The sequence below is a fragment of the Nelumbo nucifera genome, chromosome 1 (genome assembly GCF_055504915.1).
Source record: "Nelumbo nucifera cultivar China Antique chromosome 1, China Antique-T2T, whole genome shotgun sequence".
Taxonomy (NCBI): Eukaryota; Viridiplantae; Streptophyta; class Magnoliopsida; order Proteales; family Nelumbonaceae; genus Nelumbo; species Nelumbo nucifera.
The window spans coordinates 150306099-150327709 of NC_142649.1; the positions used below are offsets into that span (position 1 = coordinate 150306099).

At 39.0% G+C, this 21611-nt stretch overlaps 1 protein-coding gene across 1 annotated transcript in view; it reads left to right on the forward strand.

Moving 5' to 3' along the window:
* Positions 1-6854: 6854 nt before the first annotated feature.
* LOC104606587 (putative WRKY transcription factor 20) overlaps positions 6855-21611 on the forward strand; it is a 33459-nt gene continuing 18702 nt past the window's right edge. Inside the window, exons 1-5 of the mRNA XM_010271865.3 lie at positions 6855-7691; positions 8793-8984; positions 18492-19062; positions 19159-19327; positions 19423-19581. Of these exons, the coding sequence (XP_010270167.1) occupies positions 7356-7691; positions 8793-8984; positions 18492-19062; positions 19159-19327; positions 19423-19581 (1427 nt within the window). The 5' untranslated portion in view covers positions 6855-7355. The remainder of the gene's footprint in view (positions 7692-8792; positions 8985-18491; positions 19063-19158; positions 19328-19422; positions 19582-21611) is intronic.

Sequence of the window (21611 nt, forward strand, 5' to 3'; positions counted from 1 at the left end):
ATAACATGCCAATTAATAAGGCTTGTCGTTTCCCTTCGATTCGGGCGGGATGAAGATAAGGCCTACGGTTACGCATCATGATCCTGAAGGGTTTGGAGACAACTGGCAAGCTTCTAGAGAGGTAAGTTGCCAGGTCGGCGACAGAGGCAGATCGCTAGGTCACCAGGTCGGCGGTAGAGGTAGGTCGCCAGGTCGACGGCAAAGGCAGGTCGCCAGGTCGGCAATAGAAGTAGGTCGCCAGGTCGACGGCATAGGCAAGTCACCAGCTAGGACCCCATTTTGGGTAAGGCAAGTTGTCGCCTAGGTGATGTTGGGATGTAGTCCAGCTGTTCTGATATGCCATGTGTCATGATGTCAGTGGAGGTTCAAATTTGCTCTCATCAATTGCCCCCCACTCCCAAGCTGAGATCAGCTCAGCGAAGGGAGTAGATTTGTACTTTGTCATAGGTCCTTTGGCCTGTTACCAACATATTTTGAGGTCGACTTAGGGGTCCATGATGCTGAAAGCAGTTTGGCTTCCCCTTGCTATGTGTGTTGATGTTGGAATTTAAATAGTGGGTCGGTGTCACGGTTGCATTTTGTCAGTCCTCTAAGGTGCTGGTCGTCTACTCCTACGATAAGCCACAAGGAGCTCAACCTGCAGGGGCAGCTTTACTAACTGTAGTTTGCCAGCTCGCATGGGAACCTTGAAAGGCTTAACCCGTAAGGGCGACTGCAGTTTGTTGGCCGCCAACTCTTGCGGGAGCCATGGAGGGCTCGACTTGTAGGGGCGACCTCGCGAACAGGGCTAACAAGGCTCGTTCGGGCTGATTATGTGTATCGCTAGGTCAGCAGAAGTAGGTTGCCATCTTGGCGATAGAGGTAGATCGCTAGAGATAGGTTTCCAGGTCGCTAGGTCGTTGAAATTTTGACAGTCTAGTTTTTCTCTCAGCACCTCGGCCTACAAACACCTCGTCACCTTGGCAAGACTGACCTGCGAGGGTGGCTCCACAACCTGCTGGTCATCAACTCCCACGTAAAGCATGGAGGGCTTAATCTGCGGCGCGACCTCACAGTTTGTTGGCTATCAATTCCCACGAGAACCATGGAGGGCTTGACTTGTGGGGTGGCCTCACATTCTATTGGCCATCAACTCTCGCAGAGAGCACGTAGAGCTCGACATATGGGAATGACCTCACAGTTGGGGGAGATTCTGTCTGGGCAAGATTACGAGAACTCGTTTGGATTAATCGCTTTGCTTCTGCCCCCCTAGGGGGTTCTTTCAATCAAGTGCTATTATTGTTGCTTGAAGGTGTTATTACTTGAGGCTCAGAGAATTGGGTGAGGACATAGCCTTTTGTAGCGTTTCCCACAGACGGCGCCAATTGATGATGCGCATTTTGGCAGATCCCCGACTGGTAGGTGACTCGGATGCTTGGCTGAATAATTTGTACCTGGAATGTGGCTTGGATGCCTAGCTGAATGGTTCCTACGTGGAAGGTGGCTTAGACACATAGCTGAATGGTGATGAGATGGAGAGGTGGCTCTGTTGCCTAGCTGAATGGTGACGAGCTGGAGAGGTGGCTCTGATGCGACTTACAAGGAAACAATGTCAGAGTGCCCAGGTTGCTTTACTCGGGGTGGGCACTTCGATGCTTAAGTTAGCAAATCAGAGATTTTAAGATAGCCAAATGTGAGAGAGCTGGAGAGTTGCGAGAACTAAATTGCGCATCTACTTGGGTCTTAGGGGCTGATGCCCTTATATAGTTGGACTGTCGTGGGTCTCGCGAAATGCTCCTGGAATCCTCGTCCAACGACGTAGTGGTCCGTTCTGCTTTGGAAGGAGGATAACGTGCCAATTAATAAGGCTTGTCGTTTCCCTCCGATTCGGGTGGGATGAAGATAAGGCCTACGGTTACGCGTCGTGATCCTTAAGAGTTTGGAGACAACTGGCAAGCTTCTAGAGAGGTAGGTCGCCAGGTTGGCGACAGAGGCAGATCGCTAGGTCGCCAGGTTGGTAGCAAAAGTAGGTCGCCAGGTCGGCAACAAAAGTAGGTCGCCAAGTCGGCGGCAGAGGCAGGTCACCAGCTGGGACCCCATTTTGGCTAAGGCAAGTTTTTGCGTAGGTGATGTTGGGATGTAGTCCAACTGTTTTGATATGCCATGTGTCATGATGTCAGTGGAGGGACAAATCTGCCCTCATCGCTACTCATTACTGCCCTCTTGGCAGGACAACACACCAGCTCCATTACCACCACCTGGAATGGTGCCTACCTACTTACTCACCAAAAGTATCTCATCTCCATTACCACCACTTGGAACAGTGCCAACCTACTTACTCACCAAAAGTATCTCTCAGCCGTGTTGGATACACCTGACAAAATAAATTAGAGAATGATAGTTTGGGCATTTAAAAATTTTTAAATGTTCAAATGAGAATATTTTTAAAAGTTAATGGACGGAATGTTAAGGGAGAGGGTTTTTGTGTAATGGCCAAAGTTTAGAAGATGTTTGTCGCAAAAAAAGTACAGGAGGTCTTTGTCACTAACTCCATAATACATGGGGTCTTTATATGTCAAAAAAAGAAATGGCGGTTTTGATCCTGCTGTTGATTGGAACAAATTTAATCAAAATAAAAGTAGAAATATGTATCAGTCTTGCCTCTAGTAAAATGCGTTTTGTTTAAAGAATGAAGATACCTTGCATATTACAATCAAAGAACCTAGACACATTGTTCTCTCTTTTAATTTCTTTGTAAATAAGGCTTCAAAGAAATCGGATCTGATACTATTTGAATCCGAATTCAATCAGGAAAGATCCGGATTTAGAAATTTTTCTTGATCATAAGAAATTGGATCAGATCGATCGGAAAAGTTGATTTGTTTGGTTAATGAATTGAATTTGGATATACCCGAATCCAATCCAATACGCTTATTTATGAAATATTATATATTATAATATATTATTAATATATATGAATAATATAATTTATTATTTATATTATATCATCATGCTTTTTATTACAAATCTTGAAAAATATAATAAGGTATTTGATTTCAATTTCGAATCTTCCTCTTAAAAAATTTGAGAGATTCTTATTGGATTCGGATCAGTTGAATTTCTTCTCAGGTTAGATCAGATACCGATCAATCCGTTTGCAGCCCCTATTTATAAACATTATTTTCTTTTAAAAACTTGATATAAAATGCTAGAGGTTCTTCGGAAATAAGCATTCATAGGTGGCCTATGATAGGCCCATGTCCTTAAATTATTTTCCATTTGGTTTAGGTGGTTCCCTGAACGTTTTCAGACAGTAATATAAATTGTATGATTAATTAAATAAATTGGTTTCATGTTTTAATAGAAATCAGATTTAGTCCTTTCACAGGTGCACTTTACAGCAATCTCACAGCACATTGTAGCCTTGCATTGAAAACATTTATCATAAATGATAAAATCAAATTATCTTATTTTTTATCAATGGACTGATATTGATTTAATCTGACCCAATCCAATATAAATCCATTTTAGATGAATAACGTCCAATCCAATGAAATTGATGCTTTAGATTATCAAGTTTAGACCCATCTAATTCAATATGTTTTATTGGTCCGTTAAATCTGTCTAAATTAATTTTGATTTAGACGGGATCTAACCCAAAACCAATCCATTAGTGCTCCCAATTAATCAAACATAGGAGATATTCTTAATACGACTGAAACCGTTGTGAGATTGGTCTGAGTTGCGCTGTAGATGAGTCTCCCCCTCCCCTTAAAAAATGATACGTAGGTACTCCCTTTCATGTTTCAATTTCTAATCATCTACATGAGGAATTTAGAGGCTGGGCCAGCCATGATATGCCACCGATTGATTGGAGCCAACTGTCCCCGGAGACTAGATTCCCTCCCTCCCTTAAAACTCTAGAATAATAAATAAAGAAATTTATGTTTTACAAAATGAGATTAAAAGATTAAATAAACATCATTTTGTCTCCACTAAAAGAGACAAGTCATGATTTGATGACCCTGGATTACATCTGTTGCGATGTTGCGACCACGGTTGCAGCAATATCTTGCTACTCCCCACCCTCAACCAAGCGAGAACCAAAAGGAGATTACAAGGAACTAAAACAAAAGGAGAGTACATTACATGAACCAAGGACACATTATGTTCAGACTTCAGAGCTCCCTTTGCTGGTCTGTCCGTGTTTCATTGGAGGGCCAGGAGTTGCAGACTCGTATTAGATATTAAATCAAAGAAAGGAATATCATGCTGGTGTTTATTGTCGGGTTGTAAGAAAATGCTATAACCTGCAACTACAACTGTCTACCTAAAACAAACTGCAGCCATAAAAAATGCTGCAACTCAACACTGACCAGAAGCCTTAAAACCTCTTTTGTGACAAAATGCTACAAAATTTAAAAGAGTGATAAAAAGAAGGCCAATCATATATAATAGGTTAGGCACCAGACTGTATGTCAGCAACTTTTCATATATATTTTTTATTTTTTTCAATTAAAATAATATATAAGTGTAATGGGAATCATTAATCGAATATTTTATAAAATAATAGAGTATTAATATTTTCTTTAAGAAAAAGACAAATTTTATTGAATGATCATGAAAAAAGGACAAAAGGGGAGGGGGATATAACCTGACCCTCGAAGCTAAACAAGAAGCAAAAAGCTCTATTCATTAGTATTTAACTAGAAATAAAGATTTCAAAAAGAGTAGGTTATGGGTAAAAACATTTGTTTGTTTGTTGTAGAGTGCTTTTAAGCGTCTGTTTGGCATTGATGTCGTTGTTCCAGAGAACGGTGATACATCAGTGTTATATTGTAAGGAACGGTGCTTCAGGAAACGCTTGTTTGTTTAGAACTGTTTTTCTATAAAAAATGTGTTCTAAGTCACATTTTAGAAATTGGGAAGGTGTGGTTTGAAACAACGTCGAATTTAGCATTTCTTAGAGCTGCAGCTCGTTGCTGCCAACAGGGGCATGAGGTAGCAGTGATAGGGATGTGCCATAGCACTAGATAATAGGTACCAGTGATGAAAACGTTTCCTATGCCATTGGTACCAAACAGAAAATGTTACTGTTGCTCTAAGAAATGTCCTATTTGGCAACGTTTCCAAACAAAAAAAGACACAATTTTCTCAAAAAATTGTGCTTCTAACCCACACATTAGCAATACTATTTTTTGAGAAAATTGTACTGTATATGTAGCATCGATGCCAAACATATACTAAATTTATGAACCGATTGATTACCACTTTTATGACGCTGGTTGATTATAAATTTTATTTTCAGGTGTCATGTTTTTTCCTGAATCATATATAGTTGAACCCGCATTTCAAACCTGATGAATATTTGAACTAATGACCAGGACAATTGATTAGCCCTACATTTGTTTTTATGGATTTGATTATTTTAGGAGGCAAACTACCTGGTTGAATGACTTAAATCATCCAATCCACCACAAACTCAGCCTTTTCTTAGTTGATGTCCAATTTGAAAGAAACAATACTGTGACATGGGCTGATAACACTCAATCAGAAGTAACCATGCATGCACCTTACTGATCTCGTTTGTAGCAGATCGAATCATTTTAAAACCTTCTTCAACTACTACAAGTTACCAAATATTAATTCTTTTCGTAAGCATATGATACTGCATTAAGAAAACAAATTAAATAGAACATAAACAATAGTAAGCATTCAGTAATCCCGTGGCCAGGTTCCTGGTAGCCTCAACTAACCAAGAAAATCAAAACCCTAACAACTACATAAGTTGGGTTACCTCATTAATTACTCAATCCCTTAAAATTAATGAACACAATTATGGCTGAGAACAAGCTAGAAAGCAGCCTACAACAATCCAAACTAAAGATAAGATTTGAATATCCATGAAATCATTTTGAAATGCCTGGGTACCCATGGAACCTATGATAACCTAAGTCGCTTTCAGGCTGTGTTTGGTTTGATCGAAAATAAAAGTGACAGAGAAGTTGAGAGAAAGTTGTTATTTATGTTTTCAGGTGATGTCCCCAAATTCAGTTAAAAGAAACAGAGAAAAGGTACGCACGTACCTAAATCGCTCATAATCTTTTGCTAATTTTTCTCTATTTTTTCTTCTTAAAAATCAATTTATTGCATTATAACAAGCTATATATATATATATATATATATATATATATATATATATATATATATGTTTAACCAGTGGGTATAACGTTGTTCAGCAATTAAACAATATATTATTTAATGTATAATATATAATATGTACTATATTATTATATTTTATATCATGTAAGTATTATATTTTTATATTCCGAAGAATCATATTATACAATATATAATTTTGTGTAATATAATATTATAAACATTTATTATACTATATTATTTGGTTATTTGGGATTATCAAAGGACGATATTATTCAATTTACTACTGAATTTATTCGGAGAGATGAGCCAAACTCTAAAAATTTAAGGGGCCATTTGAAAGCAATCGAGGTGGCTGAACTGAAAATGTTTATTGCTTTGAACTTTCTAGTAATGAAGCAGATTCAGCTGTTCTAAAAAAGTGCTTTGATAAGCGGACATCCTTTCAAATGATTGATCGACGGCGGAAAGGATTCTTTAGATTTCTCACCAACATTGCTTATACCTTATAGGCTATCTTTGTAGCTTGTGGGGTTCACATCGGAAGGCAGAAGCTGCTGCCCATCAACTCTCCCAAACGGGTACGGGTACTTGGATTATAAGCTGAGGTTCGATAAATCAGATGATTATAATTTGAATAGTTTTACTTGTTTAATTTATTCACTAGAAGACAGAAGCAATTTAAGTCTTTAGAGTCCTTGGCTTGATCATGATGGGCAACTTGAGTGAGGCAGCTCAGCTCACAGGTGAGAGTGAAATTTTCGAATTCAGAGGTATGTTTGTAAATGCAATCAATCGTACAACAAAGGTCCCAACTCCCAACTAGGTTGTTTTACAGAGAATTGATGCGGTGCCGTGGATGCCCCACGGCGGGCCAAGGCCGAATCCGTGGTTGGCACTCGCCACTGTCATGCCGCGGCTCTATCAAAAATACGACGGACGGTACGATCTGTTAAATCCACCGACCATGAGGGTATCTTTGTAATTTCAAACTCATACAACGCTCTGAGGCCAATTCCGTCAAATGCGCCTCCGATCCTTAATTAAAAGCAAGCAAGTCAACCACGTCCGGCTCTGAGTATCTGACAAGCTCCCCAAGCACTCTATCAGACATCCAATTACCCAAACTACCCCTTTAAACTGAAACAACACAGGCCTCTCTCTCTCTCTCTCTCTCTCTCTCGTATCTGCTTCCCTTCCTTTCTCTGTAGACTGCAATGGAGGAAAATGTTAATTATGACCTCGGAGATTCTCAACTAAGAGTTCATGAACAAGAAACCAGACGTTCTGAGCTTCGATTAGAGGGATCTAATGGCCCGAACGGTTTGATTTCTGGCTCTGACAACATTTTTAGCGCCGAATACCCGAAAATGAACGATTTTTCTGTTAAGCCAGACTCCAGGATAGTGTCTTGTGCCGGATCGAACGCTGCCAAGTATAAATTGATGTCGCCTGCCAGACTTCCGATCACGCGGTCGCCGTGTTTAACGATCCCTCCTGGTTTGAGCCCTACAACCTTGCTTGATTCTCCGGTTCTTCTCTCCAACATCAAGGTTAGGGTTTTTTGCTGAGATTTCTTAACATTAACTTCTAAGGTTTCAATTAGTCGGAGCCTTGCAGCTTTTGTGACGTAATTGATGAATTTCGAGTTATCACTCTTTTATCTCTATCTTTATCTCTCCCCACACACACACAAATTAGTCTTCCTTTTCGCTACCATATAATAAGGATTTATAAGCTTTTAAGTGATAATTGTGTCGAATCTTCTCCTTTTAGCATTGTTGTTTCATAAAATTTGCTCCTTTTCCTTCTCGTGGTTGTATGTTAGAAGACTTGATTTTACATTTATAATTTTTTTTGGGGTTTGTGTGAATACAAAAGTTCAGTGATTTTAGCTGAGGCCGTTAGCTAGATTCTAATACTCACTTTACGCTATTCTATTTTGGCTCCTTTATGCGGGTATAGTGTGGTCTGATATTTTAAAATATCTGCCTTCGGTATTGACTTCTATTGAGAATATGCCTTTCTCTTAAATCTTCAAACTTCTTTTGTTTCTAGTAGGTTTTTCACAGAATGCGTCTTCTTTGTTGTGATGTTTGGCTTTCCTATTTTTCTTTGCCAAGTCTGGTATTAAACATGTGAAATTTGGTTTTTGCAATCGGAACAGTAAGGTATATTGGTAACAGATTTTAGTGATGTTTAAAAAGATTGACGAATTGATTGAATAGATAATTTCTTTGCGATCTTTCAGGACTCCATGACAGAAATATTCTGTTGGGTTCCGTTTAGACTTTAGCTCTGCCTTTTATGGCTTATCTTGGATGGCAACTCGGTTCTAGATTTTTGGTCTGGTTTTAAACTTATTTTTCTTGTTGTCAGCTGGAAAAAATACTGAAAGTTTTATTACATGTATTATGTTCTCTCTCTTTTTCCAATTGAAGAATGCTTAATGAAAATTTTGAGCAGTCATTCTGTCGAAAAAAATTGAGCAATCATTACTAATGGTTCACTGAGTATCCTGATACTGGTTGTAAATTTCTTGGTTGCTTCCCAAGAAAACCATTATTGCCTCCTCTTATCAGGAGTCAGGTGATTAGGAAAAAAAACAATCTTCTCAGTCTTAACTTTTGCGAGATTACCTCCTGGTTTTGCAGGTGGAGCCCTCTCCAACTACCGGTACCTTCTCCAAGCTTCAAATCATGCATGACCGTGATGGTTCTGCCAAATTCTCTTCAGCAACAGATGCACCCAAAAATGCTTATGATGAGAAAGGTTCTAGTGACTTTGAATTTAAACCCAGCATTAAGTCAATCCCATCTTCAGGTCCATCCTCGTTTGGAAATTCGGTAACTTTCTATTTGGCTTATTATTTGGTTCCTTAGCATATAGTTTTGAAGTTAAAAGCTACTATTAGCATTTAGTGTGACTAGCTTCAGTTTATGTAGAGAACAGTGATGTGGTCCCCACTGTGTTCGTGTGATTGTAGTTAGCAGTTAGTTATTTCAGTTAGTTGTTTTAGTTGGTAGTTTATTTCAGTTTATAGTTATTAGTTCTTTTATTGTTTTGCCATGTAAGCAGTAAGGATAATTCAGCCCTTTTACTTTTATTTGAGTATTAATATAAATTGTAGAGTGGGGTGACAGTTGGTCAACTCTCTCTCTTTTCTGAATTCTCCTCTTTGAGTTCTTCTTCTCCTCTTCTCTTCTCTTTGTCTTCTTCTCTCTTCTCAATCTTTCCTTTGTTTATTTCACATTGAACCTAGGACTGATTGCAGTCCTATTCGACTACTTGGTATCAGAGCCAACCTAGGAGTTCTTATGCTAGTCTAATCAGGCCGACTACATGAGAACTTCCTAGGGTTGGAAGTTCTAGCAGAAAGAAGGTCATCAGCTGATTCTTGGAGGTTACTGGTAGTGTGCGGCTGCTACTCAAGGGACTGTAGAGCCTTGGGAGAGATCCAACAATCAGGAAGAATTGGAAGAAGGTTAGAATCCTCAAGATTAGGGTTCAGACATCAGTTGGAAGGTGGCGGCCAGAGTTTTTTCCTGAAGTAAGTTGATTTCCTTGAGACCGATCTAAAAAAGGTTCCTTTTGTTTATTCTGAGAGGTGCAGTTGGGAAATCTCCTCTCTTCTCCTGAGTTTTTTAGGGTTTTAAGAGAAAACCCTAAAACTCAAGACTGTTGCTAATTTTGGGGTAGTAGTTGGACCTGTTTCCATTCCAGACTGAGTGTTTTTGGTTCTCTAGAGATCTAGTAGAACTGTTTTATTATTTTTGGTTAGTTTCCGAACCTAATTCACCCTCCTAGGTCGGCTGTTAACAATTTCTGGGTGCAGTTTCACTTATCTCAGTGCTGAAAAGGGTGCTTTTTTGATTAATATCTTAACAAGAATGGGGTTTAAGAATCAAGGGGAAGGTGTTTTGGGGGTTGGTGGTTCTGGTAACATGTCTGAGAACACCTTTCAGATTACAACTGTCAAGTTTGACGGATCAAATTACTTAGAATGGGCTCAATATGCCATGATGGCCATTGGGGGTAGAGGAAAACTGAATTATTTGTTGGGGGATGTGAAATAACCAATTAAGGAGAACCAAACTTATGCCAAATGGGTTCAGGAGAACTATTTGGTTATGACATGGCTGTGCAACTCCATGCAACCACATATCAGCCGAAACTACTTGTGGGCAAAACAGCTAAGGAAATTTGGGACATCATGAAAGAGATCCACACCCAACTCTTTAATGTTGATAGGGCTTATGAGCTGAAATGTGAGGTTAATAATCTTAAGCAAGGAGAGAAACCAGTCTCGGTTTACTTCTCAACCTTGAAATCCTTATGGCATGAAATTGACCACCTAGAAACAAATGAGTGGGAAAGTCAGAAGGATGCACAAACTTACAAAAAGCAAGTTGAAACTAATAGGGTGCTTAAGTTCCTAGCTGGTCCGAATTTTGAATATGATATTGTGAGACAACAACTACTCATGAGAGACAATGTGACCCTATCACAAGCCTACTCCTTAGTGCACAATGAAGAGGGTAGGAGAAAGGTTATGTTGCAGCATCAACCTTTTGAATCAACATTGGCAACAGTTAAACCTAAGTTTGGGGGTGATAAAGGAGAGGGATGTGAAGAAGGAAGACAAGAGGGACCTAGTATGTGAACATTGCAAGAAACCTAAGCATACTAAAGACACCTGTTGGAAGTTACATCCCCATCTAGTTCCAGCAAAACTCAAAAACAAAAGGGGAAATGCCAATGTGGCAGTTACTACTGATTGTGCTACCTCATTGGGCACAAGAGCCACATCCCTAGACACCTTAGCTGTTGTCCGGGCTGCTCTAACTCAGTTGGAGAGTGAAGTTGGTAAATTCGACACCATCATCTTAGCCGTCAGTCACAACATCAACTCCATCTAGTTCAACTTTTGCTCATTTAGGTACATTGGCCTCAGCTTATCATGCTTTAGCCCCAGGTAACACTGAACACTATTGGGTGATAAACTCAGGTGCATCTGATCATATGATTGGCTTCTCCTCACTATTTGCTAATAGCTCTCTTGTTCCCATTTCTGGCAAGGGAGATATCAAGTTGTCTAATGTTATTTCTTTAACTTCAGTTTTGCATGTTCCTAAGCTTAGTACTTATTTGCTTTCAGTTAGTAGCATTACTAAAACCTAGAATTGTTTAGTAACTTTTTCCCCTGATCGATGTGTTTTTTAGGTTTTGGAGACAAGGAAGGTGATTGGGATTGGCCGCGAGACGAATGAAATCTATCTGTTTGGAGGGAGCTCACATTGGGAAGATAGTGAAGTTAGGAGGTCTTTTGTTTCTCAATCTGTTAGTTAGGTTATGCTTTGGCATAACCGGTTGGGTCATTTATCTTTTAAGTCTTTGAAAAGTTTGTTTGAGTCTGCCCATGTGAAAGTTGTGAGCTTGCAAAGCATTGTAGAACAACCTATTCATTGAGTAATAAAAGAAGTAGTATTCCTTTTGAAATTGTGCATACCGATGTTTGGAGACCTTATCACATTATTGCTACGGGGGGGGGGGGGGCAGATATTTCTTATTGTTTGTTGATGACCATACCCGCTTTTCTTGGGTTTATCTTATGCGTTCTCGAGATGAGGTTCCTACCTTGACTCGAATCTTTCACCAGATGATTTTAACCCAGTTTGGGGCCAAAATCAAAATTTTCAGATCCAATAATGTGAAAGAGTACTTCACAAAACCATTAGCCTCATATTTCCTTGACCATGGGATTATCTATTAGAGTATCTGTCCTCATACACCTCAGTAGAATGGGGTTGTTGAGAGAAAGAATAGACACATATTGGAGGTGGCTAGAAGCATTATGTTTAACTCCAATGTGCCTATACGTTTATGGGGAGATGCCATTCATACAATTGTATATCTCATCAACTAAATTCCTTCATAGGTTCTTGACATGAAAGCTCCATTCACTCTTTTATATCCTGATAAAGAGTTGTTCACTATTCCCCTTAAAACCTTTGGTTGTACTTGCTTTGTTCAGACTCTTGGCCCTTGTCCCAAATTTGATCCTAAAGCCTCAAAATGTATTTTCCTTGTTTATGCACAAACTCAAAAGGGATATTGTTGCTATGAACCTACTTTTGGGAGGAGGTTTGTCTCTATAGATGCCACTTTCTTTGAGGATGTACCTTATTATCCTAGGGTTTCTTCTCAGGGGGAGAGTAGTGAGGTTGGGGTTCACTCATTAGAAGTTCCATTACCTGTCCCAATCAGTGAAGAGGGGTGTAATAGGGAGGGTTATCAGAGGTGCCAGGACTTGAGAGTTTATCACAAACGGTGGAGGCAGGTTGATTTCGGTCATCAATAGTTCAGGCCAGCCCCAATTCCTTCTACGGATTCAGATCCAGGTACCACAATTCCTTTATCTTCCATTACAGATGAGATACCTTCCATTGTTGAGCCTTCACCCCTTTTTGTTGAGCCTTCACCTCCATTGGATGACCTTGACCTCCCCATTGCTGTCTATAAAGGCAAACACCATTGCACCTCATCTACAATCCATTGTATTTCCCGGTTCCTGTCTTATGATCATCTGTCTCCTTCTTACAAGTCTTTTCTTGCATCCATTGATGATATTCCCATTCTCAGAACATTGTAGGAAGCCTTGTCAGTACTTGAGTGGAAGGATGCAATGAAGGTAGAAATGGATGCCTTTCTGAAGAACAATACCTAGGAGCTAGTTGATCAACCTAAAGCATAGTTGTCAAGGCGACTAGGCGACTATGGGGCGCCCAGGCGCCTAGGTGATGGAAATTTGGAAAAGGGAGGACTGAGGAGATGATGATGATGAGTGGGGAAAGGGAGGACTGAGGAGTATAGGGGCGGAGCCCCTGTTTTTTCGAATGAAATTTGGAGAAGAGAAAAGGAGGACTGGTGGACAGTTTTTTCGAAAAAAAAGGAAAAAATGTCTGAAATCTGGAAGAAGAAGAAGAAGAAAAACTTACTTGTTGCTGCCGGAGCTGAGGTGCAATGTGTTGGGCTGGGGCTTGAGCTTTGAAGTGTTCGGTTCTCCTTCCTCTCCAATTGAACGAAGAAATGGAGATTATATTACTTGTCTTATAAAATGATACCATGTAGTAGATTTATTTTAAAAGAATACAACAATCAATAAAATATCAAAACAATAAATAAAAAAAATAGTTTTATATATGTATGTAGGCGCCCGCTTAAGTCTAATGGTTCCATTGAAAGGTGCAAGGCCAGATTAATTGCAAAGGGATTTACTCAGACATATGGCATAGACTACTTGGAAACTTTTGCACCAGTAGCGAAGATGACCACTATCAGAGTTTTATTATCTCTTGCAGCTAGGTTCTCATGACCTTTGTTTCAGATGGATGTTAAAAATGCCTTCCTCAATGGAGACTTGCAAGAAGAAGTTTACATGCAGTTGCCTCCTGGATTTTATAGTGCAGAAACAGGAAAAAAGTTTTGTTGGCTGAATAAATCTCTATATGGACTAAAACAGTTTCCTAGAGCCTGGTTTGATAGATTTAGACAAGCTCTTGAGAAGTTTGGCTATGTGCAAGCCCAATCAGATCACACTTTGTTTATTAAGAAAGTGGACTCTTCCTTAACATTGTTTGCTGTATATGTGGATGATATTGTAGTGGCACAGAGTGATATCCGTGAGATTAAGTCTCTTAAGAAACTCCTTCATCAAGAATTTGAGGTAAAAGACCTAGGAGAGCTATGATAATTCTTGGGTATTGAGGTAGTTTGGTTTAAACATGAGATTTTTGTTTCCCAAAGAAAGTATGTTCTTGATTTGTTGGAAGAAATAGGGAAGCTGGGTGTTAAACCTGCTGACACACCTATTGAACAAAATCACAAGATCAATGCAGAAGGTGGAGAACCCCTTGAAGCTAAAGCTATGTTCCAACCTTAGTTGGAAAACTTCTCTATCTTTGTCTCACACGACTGGACATCAATTATGCAGTCAGTATTGTTAGTCAATACATGCGCTCTCCTAGAACTACTCACCTACTTGCAGTTGAGAGGATATTGGCATATTTGAAGAGGTGTCTAGGCAGAGGTGTACTATTCAAGGATGATGGTCACATGAAAATAGAAGTTTACACAAATGCTGATTGGGCTGGGTGTGTTGATGATAGAAGGTCTACCTCTGGATATTGTGCTTTTGTAGGAGGTAATCTTGTCTCTCAGAGGAGTAAGAAACAAAATGTTGTTGCTCGCTCCAGTGATGAAGCTGAATATAGGTCCATGGAAAATGGTGTGGCTGAAATACTATGGTTGAAATCACTATTTGAGGAGTTGGGTATTGCTTATGAGAAACCCCTAACACTGTACTGTGATAATCAGGTTGCTATTAATATAGCCCATAATCCGGTACAACATGACAGAACTAAGTATATTGAAGTAAACCGACACTTTATTAGAGAAAGGGTTGCTTCTCAAGAAGTGTGTCTTTCATATATCACCTTCAACATGCAGCTTGCAGATCTTCTCACCAAGGCTGTTTCAAAGAAGAAGTTAGAAGCAGATCTATGCAAGTTGGGAATGACAAACATCTATTCCCAACTTGAGGGGGAGTGTAGAGAACAGTGATGTGGTCCCCACTGTGTTCGTGTGATTGTAGTTAGCAGTTAGTTATTTCAGTTAGTTGTTTCAGCTGGTAGTTTATTTCAGTTTATAGTTATTAGTTCTTTTATTATTTTGCCATGTAAGCAGTAAGGGTAATTCAGCCCTTTTACTTTTATTTGAGTATTAATATAAATTGTAGAGTGGGGTGACAGTTGGTCAACTCTCTTTTCTGAATTCTCCTCTTTGAGTTCTTCTTCTCTTCTCTTCGTCTTCTTCTCTCTTCTCAATCTTTCCTTTGTTTATTTCACATTGAACCTAGGACTGATTGCAGTCCTATTCGACTACTGTTTATACACTTAGTTGGATGTAGTGGAAATCTGAACTTCTTGTATGAATGCTCCAGTTGTTCTTCAACATGATACGGCAAAGTAGCAAGAATTAGTATATAAACATGATGGTTCACTGAAGGTAGAACGGATACTAGGTTTTAATGTGCCCCATGCCAAAACAAATTCATAAAATTTAATGTTGAAAGCAGCGATCTAACTCTTTTCTTGGTAATCTAGATCCAGGGTGTCCACAAGTATTGAAGGTGGAGATAAAATCTGCTAGTTTGGGGCTAACCAAGCAAAATCCTTGCCCTCATAAAAGGGTTCAAAATTTTGCTACATCTTGGAAAATAAAAAAAGAAATTCGTGCTTGAGCCATTCAAATAAAGTTTAGACTGATAAAGGGAATTCGTTCTCTTGTCCAATTAGCAAGGCAAAGGTTTTTCCCTTCCTGTTCTTAATGCAGATAGGGTGTTTTATACACAGGATATGCGAGGGTGTATCGTTAAATCCACTGCAGGTGCTTTATGCCCTGATCGAGGAAATTTATGAAGAATGATCAATGCAAATTTGTTTATTTCATTTTCTTTATTGGTTTGACAAAGAATGCTTTTCTACAACATTGTTGAAATTATTTAAGGCTGGATGGATGAAATCTGTCTTCCACAGTGATGGTATTATGTCCTTAATTTTCTTGCACTCCATCTTCCGCCTTGTGGAATGGAAGCACTCCATTTTTGTAAAATTTCAGCTCTGATTCTTCTGTGAATTCAGATTCATACTTTCAGATCAAAGAAAAAATTGGACAAAAGAACTCCATTTTGCAAATCCTGGGAATTTATTCTTTTGCAAGTTCAAATACTCCAAGGCTTTGTGGTAAAAAATGTTCCACAAATGTTTCGATGATTAGACCACAGCATTAAATTCTACCTCTTATATTGGAAAATTATTCCACACATTTTTTGGCTTCTTCTGAAATAGGCAATTATAGGCCTGTAAATTATAGGCTTCTTCTTAGCCTACCCTGTAAACGCAGGATCTGACCTAAAATCCTACTCAACAAGGAGGGTCAAACTAATATAATACATAGATAAACATTACCATCCTGGGATTGTAGTACACTTACCTAATTAAATTGGGACAATATTTCAAGCATTTGATACTTTGTTGTAGTGGTAAGTTGCACATAAATTGGCAACACAGTATACTAGTTTTGAACTTCATCATTGCCCATGAAAATTTACTCTTTGGATTTGCTTCAACTTCTTATTAAGGTAGATTGTAGGTACTGTCTACAGCAGATGGTATTTTCTTCATCTTATGTGAAATTGAGTAGACCAGATGAAGCACTTGATAATGGGTGTCAAGATGTTGCTGAAGCTATGTGAGGATCAACTATTGAATGTAGTCAACTGTGGCACATTGGCTTCTTACAAGAGAAGAACTTGCAGATTTTTTGATGGATGATGTTATGATTTATGATAGGATGGAATGGGGTCTCTAGGTATTACTCCACTAGAAGACAGGATTGTGTGGAGATTTGGTCCCTTCATTCCCATGGAAGACATCAAACTAAATTTCGATGACTGCTACTTGGGAAATTTAGGGAATTCAGGAGTTGAGGGTGTCTTTAAGAACTAAAATGGAGAGAGACTTGATGTATGTTCAGGCCTGGCAGGTGAACAGTGATTGGAGCTAAAATCTTTGCCTTAGAGCAAGGTTTAAGACTAATGTGTTCATTGGACATCTAAAGATTGGAAATGGAAGGAGATTCTACAGTGGTTATTGGATGGTTAAAAAAGCTAGGAGGAGGGACCTTGGTAGATGTGGCATTTCATTAGAGAAGCTAAAGCTCTTGCATCCAGGGTGAACATTTCATTCACATAGGTCAGGCAGTTGGGTAATGATTTCAGTTTCGCTAATGGTGTAGTAAGATTATGGATGAAAAAGGAGATAACTTTACCGGTGAGTCTCTTTTCCTTAGAAAATAATTTTTTATTGGACAGATTAATTTAGGATAATCTTCAATGAAGAATGGGTTTTGGGACAATTTTCTGGGCTATGATACTGGATACCTGTACAAGGATGCTGCATTGTGTCAGATACTTCAATTTTTAGTATAAACTTCACATTCAGTACCATGTCCAGCAGCTCCAGCTGTCTTTGCTGAATCCAGGTAATATAATTTCTGGGTTCTATTATACTGTTTCTTATCATCTGCCCATTAGTTTGTAATGACTAATAAAAGTTATATGCTGCTAATAAAAAAAATCAGACATCATTGCCTGCAGTGCCATCATTTGTTCTGTCAAGGCAATTAGTATAAAGGGAATCGGTCCCAGCTTTGAGGTTGAGAAAAGTTCAACATTGGTGGCTCTCTCTTGGAAGCCCAGGGGCATTGGGCATTGAAGATGCATTTAGGGACCTTATGGGAGAGGTGGTTACAGGTTTGCAGCATAATCTGGTCCATTTTTTCCATTGGTTTTGGATGACTTGGTTACTTACTCCTTGGGCCTAAAGAATTAAAATGCTGAAACTGGGTAACCAATTTTAGTTGCGCAAGTTTCTTATGTAATTGACAAAAAGAGCTCAGAAACCTAAATCCAGATAATGGTTGGGGCTTAACTACTTTACCCATCCACAAATTTATCTAAGATAACATATTCAAATCAAACATAAGATCCATAAAAGAAAAACTAATATGATTTTGAGAGAGATGCATGACTCAAGTAGATATTTTGACATGATATATGGGAGATAGCCTAAAAGTGTGAAATGTTGAGGTAAATGATGATTCATCACTGTAGGTCTACACCAGGGGCAATGTTGAGCCATTTTTTTTAATAAAATCGTTTGATTACTTGTCATTTTTTTTCCCTTGGTTTTGGATGAATAGACTATTGAATTTAATAATGATATTCTACTTTATATGTCCCTAACAATAATATAGTTCTAATTGATAAAGCTAAGTGGAATCAATATGTGAAAGTAGAAACATGAAGAGATGTCAGGGAATGTCTGGAGGAGTGAGCTGTTTCTGGGCCCAACTCTACTGGGCTAGCCTTTTGGGTATGACCAGATGGTGTACTCTCCTTTCATTCTGGCCTTAGTGGGGTCAGTTTTAGGCATTGCCCTTCAACGGTTTTGTTCGTTATCTTTGTTTTCTGTCCCCTTCGTCATTGATAAATTGTGATTGCTGATGAAAAATGTGATTATTTGAGCCACAGTGACTTAGCAAAAGTTGGTAATTTTACTTTCACTGTAAAGTTATTTACAGTTAAATGCTCAAGGATGCAATTGGGTGGAAATAATATAGCTTTCCTATTGAATTTAATATTTTTTCTTTTGGTCCCCCAGAAGCTTCTTCTTCTTTATTTAAATTTCTGCATGTTCTTGTGTATGCCTAACTCTGTTTTTGCTTTAAAGGCTTCCACAGGTTTGAACTATAAGCAGCCTGATCCACTTGTGCAACTCCAAGGTCAATACCAGTCTCACTCATTTGCAGTCTCATCCTCAGCTAAAAGTGAAAATAGTGCAGCTTCCTCCCATGAATTGACACTATCTGTAACTGCACCGGACCCTCCAGTACAGTTGGTTACTCCAGGGGATGGTGTACCTCCTGAAATTTCTTCTGATGAATTGCAGCAGAGACAAGGTTCTAATAGTGGGTTCCAGCCATCACAATCTGATCAGAAAGGAAGTAATCCTTCTATTGTAGCTGAGAAAACTGCAGATGATGGGTATAACTGGCGAAAATATGGGCAGAAACATGTGAAAGGAAGCGAATATCCACGAAGTTATTACAAATGCACACATCCTAATTGCCAAGTAAAAAAGCAATTGGAACGCTCTCATGATGGGCAAATTACGGAGATTATATACAAAGGTAGCCATGATCATCCTAAGCCTCAACCTAGCCGTCGGTTAGCAGCTGGTACAATTTTGTCCATCCAAGAAGAAAAATCTGATAGGTTTTCTTCCTTAACCAATTTGGAAGGTAACCCAAAATCTTTACTGATAATTTGAAATTCTGATACTTTTTATTAATCAAGTGTTTGATAGTTTACCTTTATTTACATGGTCACGATTGAAGACAAGCTGTCCAATGTGCATGGCCAGACAACTCATCATATTGAGCCAAATGGTACTCCTGAGCTGTCTCCTGTTACAGCAAGTGATGATGATATAGAAGGTGTGGTTGGATATTCTAATAGAATTGGAGATGATGTTAATGATGATGAGGATCCAGAGTCAAAGCGCAGGTGCCTTTAGTTCAATGTAGAGGCTTTTTGAGTTTTCTTATAAGACTACGATCCATATTCTACCCATCATTGAACCAACAAAATATTTCTTGCAGGAAGAAGGAAATTGATTGTGTAGATGTTACTCCAATGGGTAAACCAATCCGGGAACCACGTGTGGTAGTGCAAACTTTGAGTGAGGTAGATATACTGGATGATGGGTATCGCTGGCGCAAATATGGACAGAAAGTGGTGAAAGGAAATCCTAATCCAAGGTACAGTTCCTATCTGTCAGACATACTGGGGAGAAAGGATCTACCTGATAAGAGTGATAGGTTAACCTGTTCCCACTTTTATTCTCTATATGATCTGCCAATTTATCTTATGAAATTTAGAAAACCATTTTTGTTTTTTTCTTTCTTTTCTCACTCCAGAGACTGGTTCTTAAAGTTGCAACCACTAGCCATGCATATCGATTAACATCTATCTTCCTGCTTTCTGGCCTTCTCTTGTAGTTTTGATGCAAGTAATCCAGGGTATCTAAAATTTACCGTGATCATGGTCAGAAACTTCGAGTTAAATCAGTGCTGTCAAGTCCCTTTTCAACTTCAACCTTGAGGAAATCTGCAAGATGCAGTCCTACATTGCATTATTGTTTTGTAAACAAGTCAATAAAGTAAATAATGGACCCAAAAGTAGCTTTTATTGGGAAAGAACATAGAAAAATCTTAATATATGAATTATCTATGACTATGGAAGTGAAAATATGTGGGGTACATTGCATATTGCACAGAAAATATTCTTGATTCAATGCATTTAACTCAACTCTTTAAAGCCTTTTTCCAACTATTTGAGGTGCAGTACATGATCCTGTTGCAGCCCTATTTTATCAAGGATCATGTCCAGCATAAAATCTGAGTTTTCAAGTCTTGCCCACTACTTCAATCCATGTCCTTTTGGGTCTTACATAGCTCTTTTAGTACCACCAACTTTCATAAAATCATTCTTACTGGTCAGGAGGTGGAGGTTGTTATTTAGGAACATTCAATGCTTTTAATTTCATCAATAATGTTACCTTGCCTCAATTTTTTGGTCATTTTAATAGGTATCTTTAGATCAATGTTTTAAAACGTGGAGGCGTGATGCGAGGCGTTCCACTACCTAGAGGCGTGAGGCGTAAGCCTCCCGAACACAAGGCTCCTTAAGAGGAGGGGGGTTAGGAGGAGGATGAAGAGGAAGGGGGATCTCATTTTTTCTTTATTTTTAATAAAAGTCTTTTATATTAAGAAGAATAAAGATGCATAACATTAGTTCAAAGGGGGGGGGGTCTTGTCGAAGCGGAGTAAGACCCCCCTAACTCAAAAAAAAAAAAAAATTGGGCTGCACCGAAAAGGGGGCAGCTCGCCCCCCCAGCCGAAGGGGAAAGGGGCAAACCACTTTCTTTCCCCTTATCTTTTCTTCCCTTTTCTTCCCTTCCCTTCCCTTTCCTTTTTTCTTTTTTTCTTATCTTTCCTTTTCTTTCCCTTCCCTTTCTTTTCCTTTCCTTTTGTTTTCTTTTTTCTTTTTTTTTTCTGTCTTTTTATATCAGATGTGCATGAGGCGTACGCCTCTAGCACGCCTCATGAAAAAAGCGCAAGAGGCATACACCTCAGAGGTGTCAGCGCTGCTGGCATACGCCTTAGGGCGTTTTGGGAGTGCCTCGCTTGGAGGCGCGCCTCCAGGCGTACGCCTTTTAAAACACTGCTTTAGATGCATCTTGGATACTATTACCATTCTGCTTTGTTAAGGGCCACATCCAGCATTAAATTCTGGGTCTTCAGGTCATTTTTACCACCTTATACTGTGCCCTTTTAGGCCTTCCTTAGCTCTTTTAGCACCCTTACATTAATTGGTGAAGGTAGATTTGGTCTTCTATTCCCATTCAATGCTTTTAGGCACATCAACATTGTCTCTTTGGCTCAATTTTTGGTCCTTTGTGATTTCTTTAGATGCATTGTGGTACATGTGCTAGGGGCTGTTTGATAATGGCGAAGGTGGCTGAACTGAATGACATTGTTTTGTCTTTTATTAAGTCATCAAGTAGGTTGTAAGCTCAACCACTGAATTGCATGTTGGGTTGATCACTATACCCTAATATTTTATTTATATGACTATTTTGTCCAGCAAAATACAAAGCAATAAGTCATTCACTTCAGTCAATTCAACTATTATCAAACAGCCCTTTAGTACTAAAGCATTATACTTGCTCTCAAACCCAGATCATGCAAGGCCTAGTGACTTAGCTTATCAAGCAAGCTCCAATTTC